General features: G+C 46.4%; 1 protein-coding gene across 10 annotated transcripts in view; it reads left to right on the top strand.

Moving 5' to 3' along the window:
• The window catches only part of pard3bb (par-3 family cell polarity regulator beta b), a 539900-nt gene that overhangs the window by 111838 nt on the left and 406798 nt on the right, over positions 1–21264 (top strand). For all 10 annotated transcript variants that reach the window (XM_090230480.1, XM_090230482.1, XM_090230481.1 and 7 more), the window contains 2 exons: positions 1880–1995; positions 16961–17040. In XM_090230480.1, the coding sequence (XP_090086606.1) occupies positions 1880–1995; positions 16961–17040 (196 nt within the window). The remainder of the gene's footprint in view (positions 1–1879; positions 1996–16960; positions 17041–21264) is intronic.

Below are 21264 nucleotides of genomic sequence, written 5' to 3' on the forward strand. Positions count from 1 at the left end.
GCCCGCTTGGAGTTTGCCAAAAGGCACCTAAAGGACTCTCAGATCATAAAAAACAAGGTTCTCTGGTCTGATGAAACCAAGATTGCGAAACTGCCTGTAACTTCCCTCATAGTGGACACAGAGACATACACACTACCTATAACTGCCTTCATAGTGGACACAGAGACATACACACTACCTATAACTGCCTTCATAGTGGACACAGAGACATACACACTACCTATAACTGCCTTCATAGTGGACACAGAGACATACACACTACCTATACCTTCCTTCATAGTGGACACAGAGACATACACACTACCTATACCTTCCCTCATAGTGGACACAGAGACATACACACTACCTATACCTTCCTTCATAGTGGACACAGAGACATACACACTACCTATACCTTCCTTCATGGTGGACACAGAGACATACACACTTCCTATAACTGCCTTCAGAGTGGTCACAGAGACATACACACTTCCTTCATAGTGGACACAGAGACATACACAATTCCTTCATAGTGGACACAGAGACATACACACTACCTATAACTGCCTTCATAGTGGACACAGAGACATGCACACTTCCTTCATAGTGGACACAGAGACATACACACTACCTATAACTGCCTTCATAGTGGACACAGAGACTTACACACTTCCTTCATAGTGGACACAGAGACTTACACACTTCCTTCATAGTGGACACAGAGACATACACACTACCTATAACTGCCTTCATAGTGGACACAGAGACTTACACACTTCCTTCATAGTGGACACAGAGACTTACACACTTCCTTCATAGTGGACACAGAGACATACACAATTCCTTCATAGTGGACACAGAGACTTACACACTACCTATAACTGCCTTCATAGTGGACACAGAGACATGCACACTTCCTTCATAGTGGACACAGAGACATACACACTACCTATAACTGCCTTCATAGTGGACACAGAGACTTACACACTTCCTTCATAGTGGACACAGAGACTTACACACTTCCTTCATAGTGGACACAGAGACATACACAATTCCTTCATAGTGGACACAGAGACATACACACTTCCTTCATAGTGGACACAGAGACATACACACTACCTATAACTGCCTTCATAGTGGACACAGAGACATACACACTACCTATAACTGCCTTCATAGTGGACACAGAGACTTACACACTTCCTTCATAGTGGACACAGAGACTTACACACTTCCTTCATAGTGGACACAGAGACATACACACTACCAATAACTTCCTTCATAGTGGACACAGAGACTTACACACTTCCTTCATAGTGGACACAGAGACTTACACACTTCCTTCATATTGGACACAGAGACATACACACTACCTATAACTTCCTTCATAGTGGACACAGAGACATACACACTACCTATAACTTCCTTCATAGTGGACACAGAGACATACACACTACCTGTAACACAGAGACATACACACTTCCTTCATAGTGGACACAGAGACTTACACACTACATGTAACACAGAGACATACACACTACCTGTAACACAGAGACATACACACTACCTGTAACACAGAGACATACACACTACCTGTAACACAGAGACATACACACTACCTGTAACACAGAGACATACACACTACCTGTAACACAGAGACATACACACTACCTGTAACACAGAGACATACACACTACCTGTAACACAGAGACATTAAATACAAAATGGTGTCTGAGAGTTCCATTTTGTTTTCACAGACATTTTGGAGAACTGCCAGGCTTGGGGTCTATACGCTCATATGGCCTGGCTTGTATTGTTTTAAATAATAGATCATGAACTGAGATCAATGTTGTGATGTCATCCTTTCCCCCCACTGACCTGTCTGTGTTCTCTACTCCAGACACCCCCCTGCTTGTAAGGAGCAGCAGTGAATCAGCCCTCAGCCCCCCAGTGGAGACGTCACAGCCCCCGCAGCCTCAGGAGCCCAACGACAGGCCTGGCCCTGAACCCCCCACGGTAAGATCTAGTCTGTTACAGTACCTACACCCAGCCCTACTGTGACTACCCTACCATACCATACCCTAACCCAACGACAGGCCCAAACCAGTTTTAGAGGCTATTCAACTCCTACACCGAAGGAGATGACTTCAGTGGTTTCAGTGCACAGGAGGAGTAAGATAGTGACCAATGACTTTCTTGGCTACTGTTTACTGCTATTTTTTGTAACATTTTTGTTACAAGCCGTGTTTCGTTTAAAGGCTGTGTAAAGTTCATTTGTTTCAATGTACCGGTAGGCACCTGCGGCTTATTTATGTACAAAATACTTATATATTTTTTAAAATTCAGTGGGTGTGGTTTATATTCAGGTGCGCGTAATTGTCCAGAAATGACGGTACCAGGCACACTGTATACACACACCCTTACTGTCTTACACACACACACACACACACACACACACACACACACACACACACACACACACACACACACACACCCTTACTGTCTTACACACACACACACACACACACACACACACACACACACACACACACACACCTCATCCGTCACACACACGTGACGGATGACAGATCATACCAGAAGTCCATGTGTACTGAACAGAAAACATAAACGCAACAATGTCAATGATTTTACTTTGAGTTACAGTTCGTAAAAGGAAATCAGTCAGTTTACATAAATCCATCAGGCCGTTATCTATGGATTTCAGATGACCGGGCAGGGGCTCAGCCAAGGGTGGGCCTGGAAGGATATAGGCCCACCCACTACGGAGCCAAGCCCAGGCCCAGCCAATCAGTTGTTTCCCCACAAAAGTTCATTATTGCAGACAGAAATAAATCTCAATTTCATCAACTATAATATTTTCATATGTAAAAAATAGTCAAAAGTAAAATAATAAAATAACTATAATGAGGCTTTATACAGGGAGTACCATTACTGAGTCAATGTGGAGGCTATATACAGGGAGTACCATTACTGAGTCAATGTGGAGGCTATATACAGGGTATTACGGTACAGAGTCAATGTGGAGGCTATATACAGGGAGTACCATTACTGAGTCAATGTGGAGGCTATATACAGGGGGTACCGGTACAGAGTCAATGTGGAGGCTATATACAGGGGGTACCGGTACAGAGTCAATGTGGAGGCTATATACAGGGGGTACCGGTACAGAGTCAATGTGGAGGCTATATACAGGGGGTACTGGTACAGAGTCAATGTGGAGGCTATATACAGGGAGTACCGGTACAGAGTCAATGTGGAGGCTATATACAGGGGGTACCGGTACAGAGTCAATGTGGAGGCTATATACAGGGGGTACCAGTACAGAGTCAATGTGGAGGCTATATACAGGGTATTACAGTACAGAGTCAATGTGGAGGCTATATACAGGGAGTACCATTACTGAGTCAATGTGGAGGCTATATACAGGGTGTACCAGTACAGAGTCAATGTGGAGGCTATATACAGGGGGTACCGGTACAGAGTCAATGTGGAAGCTATATACAGGGGGTACCGGTACAGAGTCAATGTGGAGGCTATATACAGGGAGTACCATTACTGAGTCAATGTGGAGGCTATATACAGGGAGTACCATTACTGAGTCAATGTGGAGGCTATATACAGGGAGTACCATTACTGAGTCAATGTGGAGGCTATATACAGGGAGTACCATTACTGAGTCAATGTGGAGGCTATATACAGGGGGTACCATTACTGAGTCAATGTGGAGGCTGTATACAGGGGGTACCGGTACAGAGTCAATGTGGAGGCTATATACAGGAGGTACCGGTACAGAGTCAATGTGGAGGCTATATACAGGGTATTACGGTACAGAGTCAATGTGGAGGTTATATACAGGGGGTACTGGTACAGAGTCAATGTGGAGGCTATATACAGGAGGTACCGGTACAGAGTCAATGTGGAGTCTATATACAGGGGGTACCATTACTGAGTCAATGTACAGGTTAGTCGAGGTAATTTGTACATGTAGGTAGGGGTAAAGTGACTGTGCATAAATAATAAACAACGAGTAGCAGCAGTGTAAAAACAAATGGAAGGTGGGGTCACTGTCACCAGCAAAGCACCCCCACACCATCACACCTCCTCCATGCTTCACGGTGGGAACCACACACCATCACACCTCCTCCATGCTTCACGGTGGGAACCACACACCATCACACCTCCTCCATGCTTCACGGTGGGAACCACACACCATCACACCTCCTCCATGCTTCACGGTGGGAACCACACACCATCACACCTCCTCCATGCTTCACGGTGGGAACCACACACCATCACACCTCCTCCATGCTTCACGGTGGGAACCACACACCATCACACCTCCTCCATGCTTCACGGTGGGAACCATACACCATCACACCTCCATGCTTCACGGTGGGAACCACACACCATCACACCTCCTCCATGCTTCACGGTGGGAACCAAAAATGCAGAGATCATCCGTTCACCAACTCTGCGTCTCACAAAGACACGGCCGTTGGAACCAAAAATCTCAAATTTGGACTCGTCAGTCCAAAGGACAGATTTCCACCAAGTCTCTTCTTCTTTGGTAGACTGGAAGCAGCAGGAGTGTGGGGAAGACTGGGGAAAATAACCACCAAAACAACTCAGGTTAATGTGGAATGAACACACAAACAGAAAGCAGTGGAACAGGAAGAGGACAAAGGAGACAGAAGTTGATATAATAGGAGGAGTGAAGAAGCCAGGAAATGGATGTTTCACACACAGTCAGTGTTCTGTCCCCTCCCTTCCTCTCTGTTGATGGAATGTTAAGGGAGAGTTCCAGAACACTGACAAGGCTCCAAGGGAGTGTTGGTAGGACATTCTGCCTGGGCTCTGTGTGATGCTCCTGTCACCTAGTGAGTCAAGGCTTCCTGAAACCAGAAGGGGGGGGGGGGTGAGGAGAAGGATGGAGGAGGTTGGAGAAGGGAGAGGGAGGTTAGCCTAGTGGAGGGTGTTGGAGAGGGTGGAGTGAGACGTGGAGGGGAAGGAATGACAGAAAGGTGGAGGGGAAGGAATGACAGAAAGGAGGAGGGGAAGGAATGACAGAAAGGAGGAGGGGAAGGAATGACAGAAAGGAGGAGGGGAAGGAATGACAGAAAGGAGGAGGGGAAGGAATGACAGAAAGGAGGAGGGGAAGGAATGACAGAAAGGAGGAGGGGAAGGAATGACAGAAAGGTGGAGGGGAAGGAATAACAGAGAGGAGGAGGGGAAGGAATGACAGAAAGGAGGAGGGGAAGGAATGACAGAAAGGAGGAGGGGAAGGAATGACAGAAAGGTGGAGGGGAAGGAATGACAGAAAGGAGGAGGGGAAGGAATGACAGAAAGGAGGAGGGGAAGGAATGACAGAAAGGTGTTCTCTCTCTGGGTTCTGGTGTTGTCTGTGGCTCATCATGATCTCTAGAGTACTCAGCAGAGCTCTTTGACATGATCTCTAGAGTACTCAGCAGAGCTCTGTGACATGATCTCTAGAGTACTCAACAGAGGTCTGCGACATCATGATCTCTAGAGTACTCAGCAGAGCTCTGTGACATCATGATCTCTAGAGTACTCAGCAGAGCTCTGTGACATGATTTCTAGAGTGCTCAGCAGAGCTCAGTGACATCATGATCTCTAGAGTACTCAGCAGAGCTCTGTGACATCATGATCTCTAGAGTACTCAGCAGAGCTCTGTGACATCATGATCTCTAGAGTACTCAGCAGAGCTCTGGGACATCATGATCTCTAGAGTACTCAACAGAGCTCTGCGACATCATGATCTCTAGAGTACTCTGCAGAGCTCTGTGACATCATGATCTCTAGAGTACTCAACAGAGCTCTGCGACATCATGATCTCTAGAGTACTCTGCAGAGCTCTGTGACATCATGATCTCTAAAGTACTCATTAGATCTCTGTGACATCATGATCTCTAGAGTACTCAACAGAGGTCTGCGACATCATGATCTCTAGAGTACTCAGCAGAGCTCTTTGACATGATCTCTAGAGTACTCAGCAGAGCTCTGGGACATCATGATCTCTAGAGTACTCAACAGAGCTCTGCGACATCATGATCTCTAGAGTACTCTGCAGAGCTCTGTGACATCATGATCTCTAGAGTACTCAACAGAGCTCTGCGACATCATGATCTCTAGAGTACTCTGCAGAGCTCTGTGACATCATGATCTCTAAAGTACTCATTAGATCTCTGTGACATCATGATCTCTAGAGTACTCAACAGAGGTCTGCGACATCATGATCTCTAGAGTACTCAGCAGAGCTCTTTGACATGATCTCTAGAGTACTCAGCAGAGCTCTGTGACATGATCTCTAGAGTACTCAACAGAGGTCTGCGACATCATGATCTCTAGAGTACTCAGCAGAGCTCTGTGACATCATGATCTCTAGAGTACTCAGCAGAGCTATGTAACATGATCTCTAGAGTACTCATCAGAGCTCTGTGACATCATGATCTCTAGAGTACTCAGCAAAGCTCTTTGACATCATGATTTCTAGAGTACTCAGCAGAGCTCAGTGACATCATGATCTCTAGAGTACTCAACAGAGGTCTGCGACATCATGATCTCTAGAGTACTCAGCAGAGGTTTGTGACATCATGATCTCTAGAGTACTCAGCAGAGCTCTGTGACATGATTTCTAGAGTACTCAGCAGAGCTCAGTGACATCATGATCTCTAGAGTACTCAGCAGAGCTCTGTGACATCATGATCTCTAGAGTACTCAGCAGAGCTCTGTGACATGATCTCTAGAGTACTCATCAGAGCTCTGTGACATCATGATCTCTAGAGTACTCAACAGAGCTCTGTGACATCATGATCTCTAGAGTACTCAGCAGAGCTCTGTGACATCATGATCTCTAGAGTACTCAGCAGAGCTCTGGGACATCATGATCTCTAGAGTACTCAACAGAGCTCTGCGACATCATGATCTCTAGAGTACTCTGCAGAGCTCTGTGACATCATGATCTCTAGAGTACTCAGCAGAGCTCTGTGACATCATGATCTCTAGAGTACTCTGCAGAGCTCTGTGACATCATGATCTCTAGAGTACTCTTCAGAGCTCTGTGACATCATGATCTCTAGAGTACTCTGCAGAGCTCTGTGACATCATGATCTCTAGAGTACTCAGTAGGGCTCTGTGACATCATGATCTCTAGAGTACTCAGCAGAGCTCTGTGACATCATGATCTCTAGAGTAAAGCCAGTTTAAGACCCGTTAGAAGCCAAGCAGTTTACTGGGAGCCCTGGATAGAGGAGCTCTGTCAGTTTACTGGGAGCCCTGGATAGAGGAGCTCTGTCAGTTTACTGGGAGCCCTGGATAGAGGAGCTCTGTCAGTTTACTGGGAGCCCTGGATAGAGGAGCTCTGTCAGTTTACTGGGATCCCTGGATAGAGGAGCTCTGTCGGGTCACCAGAACTGAACGGATGGCTTAGGGGGAGAGCAAGAGGGAGATTAATGGAGTGGGGAATAGAGGGAGAGAGAGTGAGGGAGAGAGGGAAGTAAATAGGGAGAGGGAGAGAGAGGGAAGGATAGAGGGAGAGAGAAGGAAGGATAGATGGAGATAGAGAGAGAGTGGGGGATAGAGAGAAGGATAGAGGGAGAGAGTGGTGGATAGAGAGAAGGATAGAGGGAGAGAGAGTGGGGATAGAGGGAAGGAAATAGGGAGAGAGAGCGAGGGAGAAAGGGAAGGATATAGGGAGAGAGAGCGAGGGATAGAGGGAAGGATATAGGGAGAGAGAGAAAGGGAGAGAGAGCGAGGGAGAAAGGGAGAGAGAGCGAGGGAGAAAGGGAGAAAGGGAGAGAGAGCGAGGGAGAAAGGGAGAGAGAGAAAGGGAGAGATATAAAGGGAGAGAGAGCAAGGGATAGAGGGAGAGAGAGCGAGGAAGAAAGGGAGAGAGAGCAAGGGAGAAAGGGAGAGAGAGCGAGGGAGAAAGGGAGAGAGAGCGAGGGAGAAAGGGAGAGAGAGAAAGGGAGCGATAGAAAGGGAGAGAGAGCGAGGGATAGAGGGAGAGAGAGCAAGGGATAGAGGGAGAGAGAGCGAAGGAGAAAGGGAGAGAGAGCGAGGGAGAAAGGGAGAGAGAGTGAGGGAGAAAGGGAGAGAGAGAAAGGGAGAGAGGGAGAAAGGGAGAGAGAGCGAGGGAGAAAGGGAGAGAGAGCGAGGGAGAAAGGGAGAGAGAGCGAGAGAGAAAGGGAGAGAGAGAAAGTGAGAGAGAGCGAGGGAGAAAGGGAGAGATAGAAAGGGAGAGAGAGCGAGGGATCGAGGGAGAAAGGGAGAGAGAGAAATGGAGAAAGAGAAAGGGAGAGAGAGCGAGGGAGAAAGGGAGAGAGAGCGAGGGAGAAAGGGAGATAGAGAAAGAGAGAGAGAGAAAGGGAGAAAGGGAGAGAGAGAGGGAGAGAGAGCGAGGGAGAAAGGGGGAGAGAGCGAGGGAGAAAGGGAGAGAGAGAAAGGGAGAGAGAGCGAGGGAGAAAGGTAGAGAGAGAAAGGGAGATATAGAAAGGGAGAGAGAGCGAGGGATAGAGGGAGAGAGAGTGAGGGATAGAGGTAGAGCGAGTGAGGGAGAGAGAGTGAGGGATAGAGGTAGAGAGAGTGAGGGATAGAGGGAGAGAGAGAGCGAGGGATAGTGGGAGAGAGAGAGCGAGGGATAGAGGGAGAGAGAGCGAGGGATAGAGGGAGAGAGAGTGAGGGATAGAGGGAGAGAGAGCGAGGGATAGAGGGAGAGAGAGCGAGGGATATAGGCAGAGAGAGCGAGGGATATAGGGAGAGAGAGCGAGGGATATTGGGAGAGAGAGCGAGGGAGAAAGGGAGAGAGAGCGATGGAGAAAGGGAGAGAGAGCGAGGGAGAAAGGGAGAGAGAGCGAGGGAGAAAGGGAGAGAGAGCGAGGGAGAAAGGGAGAGAGAGCGAGGGAGAAAGGGAGAAAGGGCGAGAGAGCGAGGGAGAAAGGGAGAGAGAGCGTTAGAGGAATAATGTTAATTGGGGGTTCTGTGAAAGAGAGGCTGATCGATTAAGCATAGAACCATTTTAATTTGAACACAGACTTGGTCGCTGGGTGTTTGACGTGGGCCTATATATTTATTCATCTATAGTCTCTAGGTGATAGGTGTTTGATAGTTGTGGTCTAGTAGGTAAGACCTAGATATTTATTCATCTATAGTCTCTAGGTGATAGGTGTTTGATAGTTGTGGTCTAGTAGGTAAGACCTAGATATTTATTCATCTATAGTCTCTAGGTGATAGGTGTTTGATAGTTGTGGTCTAGTAGGTAAGACCTAGATATTTATTCATCTATAGTCTCTAGGTGATAGGTGTTTGATAGTTGTGGTCTAGTAGGTAAGACCTAGATATTTATTCATCTATAGTCTCTAGGTGATAGGTGTTTGATAGTTGTGGTCTAGTAGGTAAGACCTAGATATTTATTCATCTATAGTCTCTAGGTGATAGGTGTTTGATAGTTGTGGTCTAGTAGGTAAGACCTAGATATTTATTCATCTGTAGTCTCGAGGTGTAGACTAAGGCAGTCGTTTGAACCTCTCCTCGGGGACCCCCAGCCGTTCTGTAGATTTGATATTTTTCATAGCAACTAATTATCAAGCCCTTGATTAGGTGAATCAGGCGAGCTAATTCAGTCTGGGGGTCACCAAGGAGAAGTTTGAGAAGGTAAGGTGTTGATGTGGTTCCAACTGTATCTAGTAGCAGACCTGTTAGCTAAGATGTGTAGTAGACAGTTTGACGCAGGTCTTTTTTTTGATTGGTCGTTGCTAGGTGATTGATGTAGGTGTGTATTTATTTGTCCATCGTGTTCCAGTTGGTATTTATCTGATGTGGTTCCGGCAGCACCTCGGGTCATTAGCACTCCGATCCCCTAGGGGGCGCTGTCTCCTCTGTCTCCGTCTCTCTCTCTAATTGGACTGGGAGTATTTACTGATCTCTCTTAACCCTCTGGGGTTAATACAGGAACACAATAGTGTTATTGTAGCTTTAGCTAACACTGTACATCAACTCCTGTGGGGGACGGTGAGGTTGTGTGAGGACCAAGCTGTGTTGATGTCAGTATAGATGTTCATGGTGTGTGTGTGTACAACCTCAGCTAAGACATGAAACTCATGAACAAATATCAGTCATGCCTTTTTTTAGGAGACCCCAAGCCTCTAGACATGGTTCAGACCCCCAGCCTCTAGACATGGTTCAGACCCCCAGCCTCTAGACATGGTTCTCACCCCCAGCCCCTAGACATGGTTCAGACCCCCAGCCTCTAGACATGGTTCAGACCCCCAGCCTCTAGACATGGTTCAGACCCCCAGCCTCTAGACATGGTTCAGACCCCCAGCCTCTAGACATGGTTCAGACCCCCAGCCTCTAGACATGGTTCAGACCCCCAGCCTCTAGACATGGTTCAGACCCCCAGCCTCTAGACATGGTTCTCACCCCCAGCCCCTAAACATGGTTCAGACCCCCAGCCTCTAGACATGGTTCAGACCCCCAGCCTCTAGACATGGTTCAGACCCCCAGCATCTAGACATGGTTCAGACCCCCAGCCTCTAAACATGGTTTCTACCCCCAGCCTCTAGACATGGTTCAGGTCCCCCAGCCTCTAGACATGGTTCAGACCCCCAGTCTCTAAACATGGTTCAGACCCCCAGCCTCTAGACATGGTTCAGACCCCCAGCCTCTAGACATGGTTCAGACCCCCAGCCTCTAGACATGGTTCAAACCCCCAGCCTCTAGACATGGTTCAGACCCCCAGCCTCTAAACATGGTTTCTACCCCCAGCCTCTAGACATGGTTCAAACCCCCAGCCTCTAGACATGGTTCAGGTCCCCCAGCCTCTAGACATGGTTCAGACCCCCATCCTCTAAACATGGTTCAGACCCCCAGCCTCTAGACATGGTTCAGACCCCCAGCCTCTAGACATGGTTCAGACCCCCAGCCTCTAGACATGTTTAACCCTTTTCCCTTAGCAGCAGTCTAACAGGGAAATGCTTAGTGAATGACTTCCTGTGTCTTTATTCATATCCCGAATAGAAACGCTTAGTGAATGACTTCCTGTGTCTTTATTCATATCCCGAATAGAGACTTGTTTCCTATCGGTTTGATTTGACAAAGTGGACAGATGGCTCCAAGTTTAATTTATGATGATCCTTGTTCATGGTTGGCAGGGACATCTGTTTTACGTCATAATGTTGTCAACATAAAGGAGCTTTTCACTTGAAATAGACCAACAAAAACAACAACAACCCGTTTGCTATTTGATGTGTTAATATCTTGTTGATTTCTTACCAGCGGTAAATGTTGGCTTCCAGCACGAGATTCATGGAGAAACTCCACAGGTTTCACTGCTTTATGGGGCGTGTCGTGTGTAGTTTCATGAATATGCTAAGCAGTGTGATGATAGACGAGAATTGATTTAGTCCATTAACCCTATTGTAATTAATAGAGAGGGTGGTGGGGGGGGGGGGGGGGGGGAGGGGGGCTGTACTTGAAGACATCAAGTACACCGTCCCAAATGACACCAATATAGTGTACTTATTTTACCCAGGGACCACTTGGATCTCTTGTCAAAAAAAGTAGTGCACTTTATCAGGAATATGGGGTTCCATTTTAGCCAACCAATCAAATGGACCATCTCCTGTTTCTGTTGTTTCTTTTCGCGCGTGACCAACAACCAACCCTAAATAATTCCCTCTAGTATTTTACCTTAAGAGCGTCCTGGCCTCGAGGTTTCCGGTCCTTCAAGGTTAACGAATACGTGTATATTTCAGATACGCTATTACGTTAAAATACATACTTTAGTTGTGTTTTAATGAAGGCCTTGGGGAACATTTATAGAATCATATTTTATTTTTATTATTTAAAAAAATAATAATAATAACACTAGTATTTTAATGTTACTGTAAAAACACAATAGTATTTTATGTTACTGTAAAAACACAATAGTATTTTATGTTACTGTAAAAACACAATAGTATTTTATGTTACTGTAAAAACACAATAGTATTTTATGTTACTGTAAAAACACAATAGTATTTTATGTTACTGTAAAAACACAATAGTATTTTATGTTACTGTAAAAACGCAATAGTATTTTAATGTTACTGTAAAAACACAATAGTATTTTAATGTTACTGTAAAAACACAATAGTATTTTATGTTACTGTAAAAACACAATAGTATTTTATGTTACTGTAAAAACACAATAGTATTTTATGTTACTGTAAAAACACAATAGTATTTTATGTTACTGTAAAAACACAATAGTATTTTATGTTACTGTAAAAACACAATAGTATTTTATGGTACTGTAAAAACACAATAGTTTTTTATGTTACTGTAAAAACACAATAGTATTTTACGTTACTGTAAAAACACAATAGTATTTTATGTTACTGTAAAAACACAATAGTATTTTACGTTACTGTAAAAACACAATAGTATTTTATGTTACTGTAAAAACACAATAGTATTTTATGTTACTGTAAAAACACAATAGTATTTTATGTTACTGTAAAAACACAATAGTATTTTATGTTACTGTAAAAACACAATATTATTTTATGTTACTGTAAAAACACAATAGTATTTTATGTTACTGTAAAAACACAATAGTATTTTATGTTACTGTAAAAACACAATAGTATTTTATGTTACTGTAAAAACACAAATTCAATTTGTGCGACGCTTTTGTTACCACTGTGAAACAGAAAGGCGTAGGAATACGGTAACAGCTTATTTTATAAGGGATTTCTTTAAATGTATTCTAAATGACCCCAACCACCCCACATGGGCAAAATAATAAAATGATGAAAACATCAGTAGCTTAAAAGTGTAAGCATCGAATGGTCTAAATGAATAGCACAACAAAACAAAAACAATAAGGACATTTGTAATGAAAGTGAAAAAAGTATTTAAATGATTGTCAGTTCGTGCTTGTGTGAGTCTTCACACGATTGCGTTAGTTGGTGTTAGCTGCTTTCCCTTTGTCCTATCAGTTGACACGAGTTGTTGTAACTGTCATTTGGCTGATCGGCGTACCTTTCTGTGGATGTAGACCGTAATAGTCTCCGGTTTCCTCTTTATTGTGTCGCTGTTCAAACGGCTGTGCAGGAGCCTTTATCTTGCTCAGAGGGAGGGAGCTCCCGTCTCACTTCGTTCATGGTGCCAGACAGACTTGTTTTCTTTGCAAGCGATATTTTTTTCTCACCAAAATGACAGTTGAAGTGAATAAATTGTCTGTGGTGATAATTGCTCCCCCTTGGCCAACGTTCCACAAGCCTCATCACCACGTTCCCTGTAGCTGTGCATCGACACTCCCCATCCAACCTGACAGAGGTTGAGAGGATCTGCAGAGAAGAACAGGAGAAACTCTCCAAATACAGGTGTACCAAGCGTGTAGCGTCCTACCCAAGAAGACTGGAGGCTGAGTAAAGGGTCTGAAAACTTATGTGAATGTGAAATTTCAGTTTTTTAAAATGTATTAAAGACATTTGCAAAAAAACATGAAAAACCAGTTTGTTGCTTTGTCATTATGGGGTTTTGTGTCCATTTTAGAACAAGGCTGGAACGTAGAAAAGGGGGTCTGAATACTTTCTGAATGCCACAGTACACACAGTACACACAGTACACACACAGTACACACAGTACACACAGTACACACACAGTACACACAGTACACACACAGTACACACAGTACACACACAGTACACACAGTACACACACAGTACACACAGTACACACAGTACACACACAGTACACACAGTACACACAGTACACACAGTACACACACAGTACACACAGTACACACACAGTACACACACAGTACACACACAGTACACACACAGTACACACAGTACACACACAGTACACACAGTACACACACAGTACACACACAGTACACACACAGTACACACACAGTACACACACAGTACACACAGTACACACACAGTACACACAGTACACACACAGTACACACACAGTACACACACAGTACACACAGTACACACACAGTACACACACAGTACACACACAGTACACACAGTACACACACAGTACACACACAGTACACACAGTACACACACAGTACACACACAGTACACACACAGTACACACACAGTACACACACAGTACACACAGTACACACACAGTACACACACAGTACACACACAGTACACACAGTACACACACAGTACACACACAGTACACACACAGTACACACAGTACACACACAGTACACACACAGTACACACACAGTACACACAGTACACACAGTACACACACAGTACACACACAGTACACACAGTACACACACAGTACACACACAGTACACACACAGTACACACAGTACACACACAGTACACACACAGTACACACACAGTACACACACAGTACACACAGTACACACTGTATACACAGTACACACAGTACACACACAGTACACACACAGTATACACACAGTACACACACAGTACACACACAGTACACACTGTATACACAGTACACACAGTACACACACAGTACACACATAGTACACACACAGTAAACACACAGTACACACACAGTACACACACAGTACACACACAGTACACACAGTACACACAGTACACACACAGTACACACACAGTACACACACAGTACACACAGTACACACACAGTACACACACAGTACACACAGTACACACAGTACACACACAGTACACACACAGTACACACAGTACACACAGTACACACAGTACACACACAGTACACACAGTACACACACAGTACACACAGTACACACACAGTACACACAGTACACACAGTACACACAGTACACACACAGTACACACAAGGTACACACAGTACACACAGTACACACACAGTACACACACAGTACACACACAGTACACACAGTACACACAGTACACACACAGTACACACAGTACACACAGTACACACAGTACACACAGTACACACACAGTACACACAGTACACACACAGTACACACACAGTACACACACAGTACACACAGTACACACACAGTACACACACAGTACACACAGTACACACACAGTACACACACAGTACACACAGTACACACAGTACACACACAGTACACACACAGTACACACACAGTACACACAGTACACACACAGTACACACACAGTACACACAGTACACACACAGTACACACACAGTACACACACAGTACACACAGTACACACACAGTACACACACAGTACACACAGTACACACACAGTACACACAGTACACACACAGTACACACAGTACACACACAGTACACACACAGTACACACACAGTACACACAGTACACACACAGTACACACACAGTACACACACAGTACACACACTGTACACACACTGTACACACACAGTACACACACAGTACACACACTGTACACACACAGTACACACACAGTACACAAACACACACACACACACACACACACAGTACACACTGTACACACAGTACACACAGTACACACATAGTACACACACACATTATGTTATGTTATGGTTGGATCACTGAAGTGTTAATATGTTATAGTTGGATCACTGAAGTGTTAATGTTATGTTATGGTTGGATCACTGAAGTGTTAATATGTTATGGTTGGATCACTGAAGTGTTAATATGTTATGGTTGGATCACTGAAGTGTTAATGTTATGTTATGGTTGGATCACTGAAGTGTTAATATGTTATGGTTGGATCACTGGAGTGTTAATATATTATGGTTGGATCACTGGAGTGTTAATATGTTATGTTATGGTTGGATCACTGAAGTGTTAATATGTTATGGTTGGATCACTGGAGTGTTAATATGTTATGGTTGGATCACTGAAGTGTTAGTATGTTATGGTTGGATCACTGGAGTGTTAATATGTTATGGTTGGATCACTGGAGTGTTAATATGTTATGGTTGGATCACTGGAGTGTTAATATGTTATGTTATGGTTGGATCACTGGAGTGTTAATATGTTATGTTATGGTTGGATCACTGGAGTGTTAATATGTTATGGTTGGATCACTGACGTGTTAATATGTTATGGTTGGATCACTGAAGTGTTAAAATGTTATGGTTGATCACTGGAGTGTTAAAATGTTATGGTTGATCACTGAAGTGTTAATATGTTATGGTTGGATCACTGGAGTGTTAATATGTTATGGTTGGATCACTGGAGTGTTAATATGTTATGGTTGGATCACTGAAGTGTTAATATGTTATGGTTGGATCACTGGAGTGTTAATATGTTATGGTTGGATCACTGGAGTGTTAATATGTTATGGTTGGATCACTGAAGTGTTAATATGTTATGGTTGGATCACTGGAGTGTTAATATGTTATGGTTGGATCACTGAAGTGTTAATATGTTATGGTTGGATCACTGACGTGTTAATATGTTATGTTATGGTTGGATCACTGAAGTGTTAATATGTTATGTTATGGTTGGATCACTGGAGTGTTAATATGTTATGGTTGGATCACTGACGTGTTAATATGTTATGTTATGGTTGGATCACTGAAGTGTTAATATGTTATGGTTGGATCACTGGAGTGTTAATATGTTATGGTTGGATCACTGGAGTGTTAAAATGTTATGGTTGGATCACTGGAGTGTTAATATGTTATGGTTGGATCACTGGAGTGTTAAAATGTTATGGTTGGATCTCTGGAGTGTTAATATGTTATGGTTGGATCACTGGAGTGTTAATATGTTATGTTATGGTTGGATCACTGTAGTGTTAATATGTTATGTTATGGTTGGATCACTGAAGTGTTAATATGTTATTGTTGGATCTCTGAAGTGTTAATATGTTATGGTTGGATCACTGGAGTGTTAATATGTTATGGTTGGATCACTGAAGTGTTAATATGTTATGGTTGGATCACTGGAGTGTTGATATGTTATGTTATGGTTGGATCACTGAAGTGTTAATATGTTGTTATTTCCTACAGGGGGTGAACCATGGACTGGACAAGACAGGAGGACACAGAGCTGATGTCTCGACTACCAAACTCAACACATTCTCTCTCAGGTAAGACGTGTGTGTGTGTGTGTGTGTGTGTGTGTACCTGCGTGTGTGTTCTTGTACTGTGTTGATGTTCCATTTTCTGTCCTATATAATTAACTAAGTATTATAATTCAGCATGAAGCTCTGCTCTCCAATGAGAAGATCAAGGCTGAGCCAAATTTGCATATCAAGTGATTTTTTTTATTTAGAAAAACATTTAGCATGTGTCCTTATCCAGAGTGTGTACTTACTAGCCATTAGTCATAGAGTAGCATCAATCTTGATCCAATACTGTGTCTACTTGCTGGTCACACGTAACTAGTCCAGTAGTGGTCTGTAGTAAACTGTGTTATCTATTTAAACATACAGACAGAATGACAGGATGAGAGACAGGCAGGGAGCGAGGGATGAGACAGATGGACAGGGAGTGAGGGATGAGAGAGGGGCAGGGAGCGAGGGATGAGACAGATGGACAGGGAGTGAGGGATGAGAGGGGCAGAGAGCGAGGAATGAGAGCGGGGCAGGGAGCGAGGGATGAGACAGATGGGCAGGGAGCGAGGGATGAGAGAGGGGCAGGGAGCGAGGGATGAGAGAGGGGCAGGGAGCGAGGAATGAGAGCGGGGCAGGGAGCGAGGGATGAGACAGATGGGCAGGGAGTGAGGGATGAGAGCGGGGCAGGGAGTGAGGGATGAGAGAGGGGCAGGGAGCGAGGAATGAGAGAAGGGTAGGGAGTGAGGGATGAGAGAGACGGGCAGGGAGCGAGGGATGAGAGATGGGCAGGGGATGAGAGATGGGCAGGGAGCGAGGGATGAGAGAGACGGGCAGGGAGCGAGGGATGAGAGACGGGCAGGGAGCGAGGGATGAGAGAGACAGGCAGGGAGCGAGGGATGAGAGACGGGCAGGGAGCGAGGGATGAGAGACGGGCAGGGGATGAGAGACGGGCAGGGAGCGAGGGATGAGAGACGGGCAGGGAGCGAGGGATGAGAGACGGGCAGTGAGCGAGGGATGAGTGACGGGCAGGGAGCGAGGGATGAGTGACGGGCAGGGAGCGAGGGATGAGAGATGGGCAGGGAGCGAGGGATGAGAGACGGGCAGGGAGCCCACACATACACACACACACACACACACAGACACATCACGTCCCACTACAGGACTAGGGGGGATGTTAGCTCCCCACTACAGGACTAGGGGGGATGTTAGCTCCCCACCACAGGACTAGGGGGGATGTTAGCTCCCCACTACAGGACTAGGGGGGATGTTAGCTCCCCACTACAGGACTAGGGGGGATGTTAGCTCCCCACTACAGGACCAGGGGGGATGTTAGCTCCCCACTACAGGACTAGGGGGGATGTTAGCTCCCCACTACAGGTCTAGGGGGGGATGTTAGCTCCCCACTACAGGACTAGGGGGGATGTTAGCTCCCCACTACAGGACTAGGCCAGGGGGATGTTAGCTCCCAACTACAGGACTAGGGGGGATGTTAGCTCCCCACTACAGGACTTGGGGGGATGTTAGCTCCCCACTACAGGACTAGGGGGGATGTTAGCGCCCCACTACAGGACTAGGGGGGATGTTAGCTCCCTTGCTGACTAGTTGCTACTTCTGTCAGCGGACTGACGGGACATTAAGAGCATCTCTACTGCTCCTGCTGTCTCTAGAGAGTTGAAAACAACAGGTCTGGGACAGGTAGCATGTCCAGTGAACAGGTCAGGGTAACTCCAACCCAGAAATTAAGATCACGTCAGCGACTCAACCCAGGCACCCCTCCTAAGGACGACATGGAAGAGCACCAGTAAGCCAGTGACTCAGCCCTCCTAGGGACGACATGGAAGAGCACCAGTAACCAGTGACTCAGCCCTCCTAGGGACGACATGGAAGAGCACCAGTAACCAGTGACTCAGCCCTCCTAGGGATGGCATGGAAGAGCACCAGTAAGCCAGTGACTTACCCCTCCTAGGGACGGCATGGAAGAGCACCAGTAAGCCAGTGACTCACCCCTCCTAGGGACGGCATGGAAGAGCACCAGTAACCAGTGACTCACCCCTCCTAGGGACGGCATGGAAGAGCACCAGTAAGCCAGTGACTCAGCCCTCCTAGGGACGGCATGGAAGAGCACCAGTAAGCCAGTGACTCAGCCCTCCTAGGGACGACATGGAAGAGCACCAGTAACCAGTGACTCAGCCCTCCTAGGGACGGCATGGAAGAGCACCAGTAACCAGTTACTCAGCCCTCCTAGGGACGACATGGAAGAGCACCAGTAACCAGTGACTCACCCCTACTAGGGACGGCATGGAAGAGCACCAGTAAGCCAGTGACTCACCCCTCCTAGGGACGGCATGGAAGAGCACCAGTAACCAGTGACTCAGCCCTCCTAGGGACGGCATGGAAGAGCACCAGTAACCAGTGACTCACCCCTCCTAGGGACGGCATGAAAGAGCACCAGTAACCAGTGACTCAGCCCTCCTAGGGACGGCATGGAAGAGCACCAGTAACCAGTGACTCACCCCTCCTAGGGACGGCATGGAAGAGCACTAGTAACCAGTGACTCAGCCCTCCTTGGGACGGCATGGAAGAGCACCAGTAACCAGTGACTCAGCCCTCCTAGGGACGACATGGAAGAGCACCAGTAAGCCAGTGACTCAGCCCTCCTAGGGACGGCATGGAAGAGCACCAGTAACCAGTGACTCAGCCCTCCTAGGGATGGCATGGAAGAGCACCAGTAACCAGTGACTCACCCCTCCTAGGGACGGCATGGAAGAGCACCAGTAAGCCAGTGACTCACCCCTCCTAGGGACGGCATGGAAGAGCACCAGTAACCAGTGACTCACTCCTCCTAGGGACGGCATGAAAGAGCACCAGTAACCAGTGACTCAGCCCACTCCTAGGGACGGCATGGAAGAGCACCAGTAACCAGTGTCTCACCCCTCCTAGGGACGGCATGGAAGAGCACCAGTAACCAGTGACTCAGCCCTCCTAGGGACGACATGGAAGAGCACCAGTAACCAGTGACTCACCCCTCCTAGGGACGACATGGAAGAGCACCAGTAACCAGTGATTCAGCCCTCCTAGGGACGACATGGAAGAGCACCAGTAACCAGTGACTCACCCCTCCTAGGGACGGCATGGAAGAGCACCAGTAACCAGTGACTCAGCCCTCCTAGGGACGACATGGAAGAGCACCAGTAACCAGTGACTCACCCCTCCTAGGGACGGCATGGAAGAGCACCAGTAACCAGTGACTCACCCCTCCTAGGGACGGCATGGAAGAGCACCAGTAACCAGTGACTCAGCCCTCCTAGGGACGACAGGTAAGAGCACCAGTAACCAGTGACTCACCCCTCCTAGGGACGGCATGGAAGAGCACCAGTAACCAGTGACTCACCCCTCCTAGGGACGGCATGGAAGAGCACCAGTAACCAGTGACTCACCCCTCCTAGGGACGGCATGGAAGAGCACCAGTAACCAGTGACTCACCCCTCCTAGGGACGACATGGAAGAGCACCAGTAACCAGTGACTCAGCCCTCCTAGGGACGGCATGGAAGAGCACCAGTAACCAGTGACTCAGCCCTCCTAGGGACGACATGGAAGAGCACCAGTAACCAGTTACTCACCCCTCCTAGGGACGGCATGGAAGAGCACCAGTAACCAGTGACTCAGCCCTCCTAGGGACGGCATGGAAGAGCACCAGTAACCAGTGACTCAGCCCTCCTAGGGACGACATGGAAGAGCACCAGTAACCAGTTACTCACCCCTCCTAGGGACGGCATGGAAGAGCACCAGTAACCAGTGACTCAGCCCTCCTAGGGACGACATGGAAGAGCACCAGTAACCAGTGACTCACCCCTCCTAGGGACGGCATGGAAGAGCACCAGTAACCAGTTACTCAGCCCTCCTAGGGACGACATGGAAGGGCACCAGTAACCAGTGACTCACCCCTCTTAGGGACGGCATGGAAGAGTACCAGTAACCAGTGACTCAGCCCCCCGTAACAGTCCTACATTCAAATGGAAGTTACTTACTTGCACTATATCTCTTCTATAGAAGCCCTCATTCCTTCATTCATATTTAAGTCACTACTACTGACATACATTTTCATACTTTAGTTCTGTAGTTCTGGTATAATGATCACAACCCCCTCCACTGTAGTTCTGGTGTTGGGTAGAATGATCACAACCCCCTCCACTGTAGTTCTGGTGTTGGGTATAATGATCACAACCCCCTCCCCTGTAGTTATGGTATAATGATCA

The sequence above is a fragment of the Oncorhynchus mykiss genome, chromosome 3, assembly GCF_057628025.1.
Source record: "Oncorhynchus mykiss isolate SJ-2025 chromosome 3, ASM5762802v1, whole genome shotgun sequence".
Taxonomy (NCBI): Eukaryota; Metazoa; Chordata; class Actinopteri; order Salmoniformes; family Salmonidae; genus Oncorhynchus; species Oncorhynchus mykiss.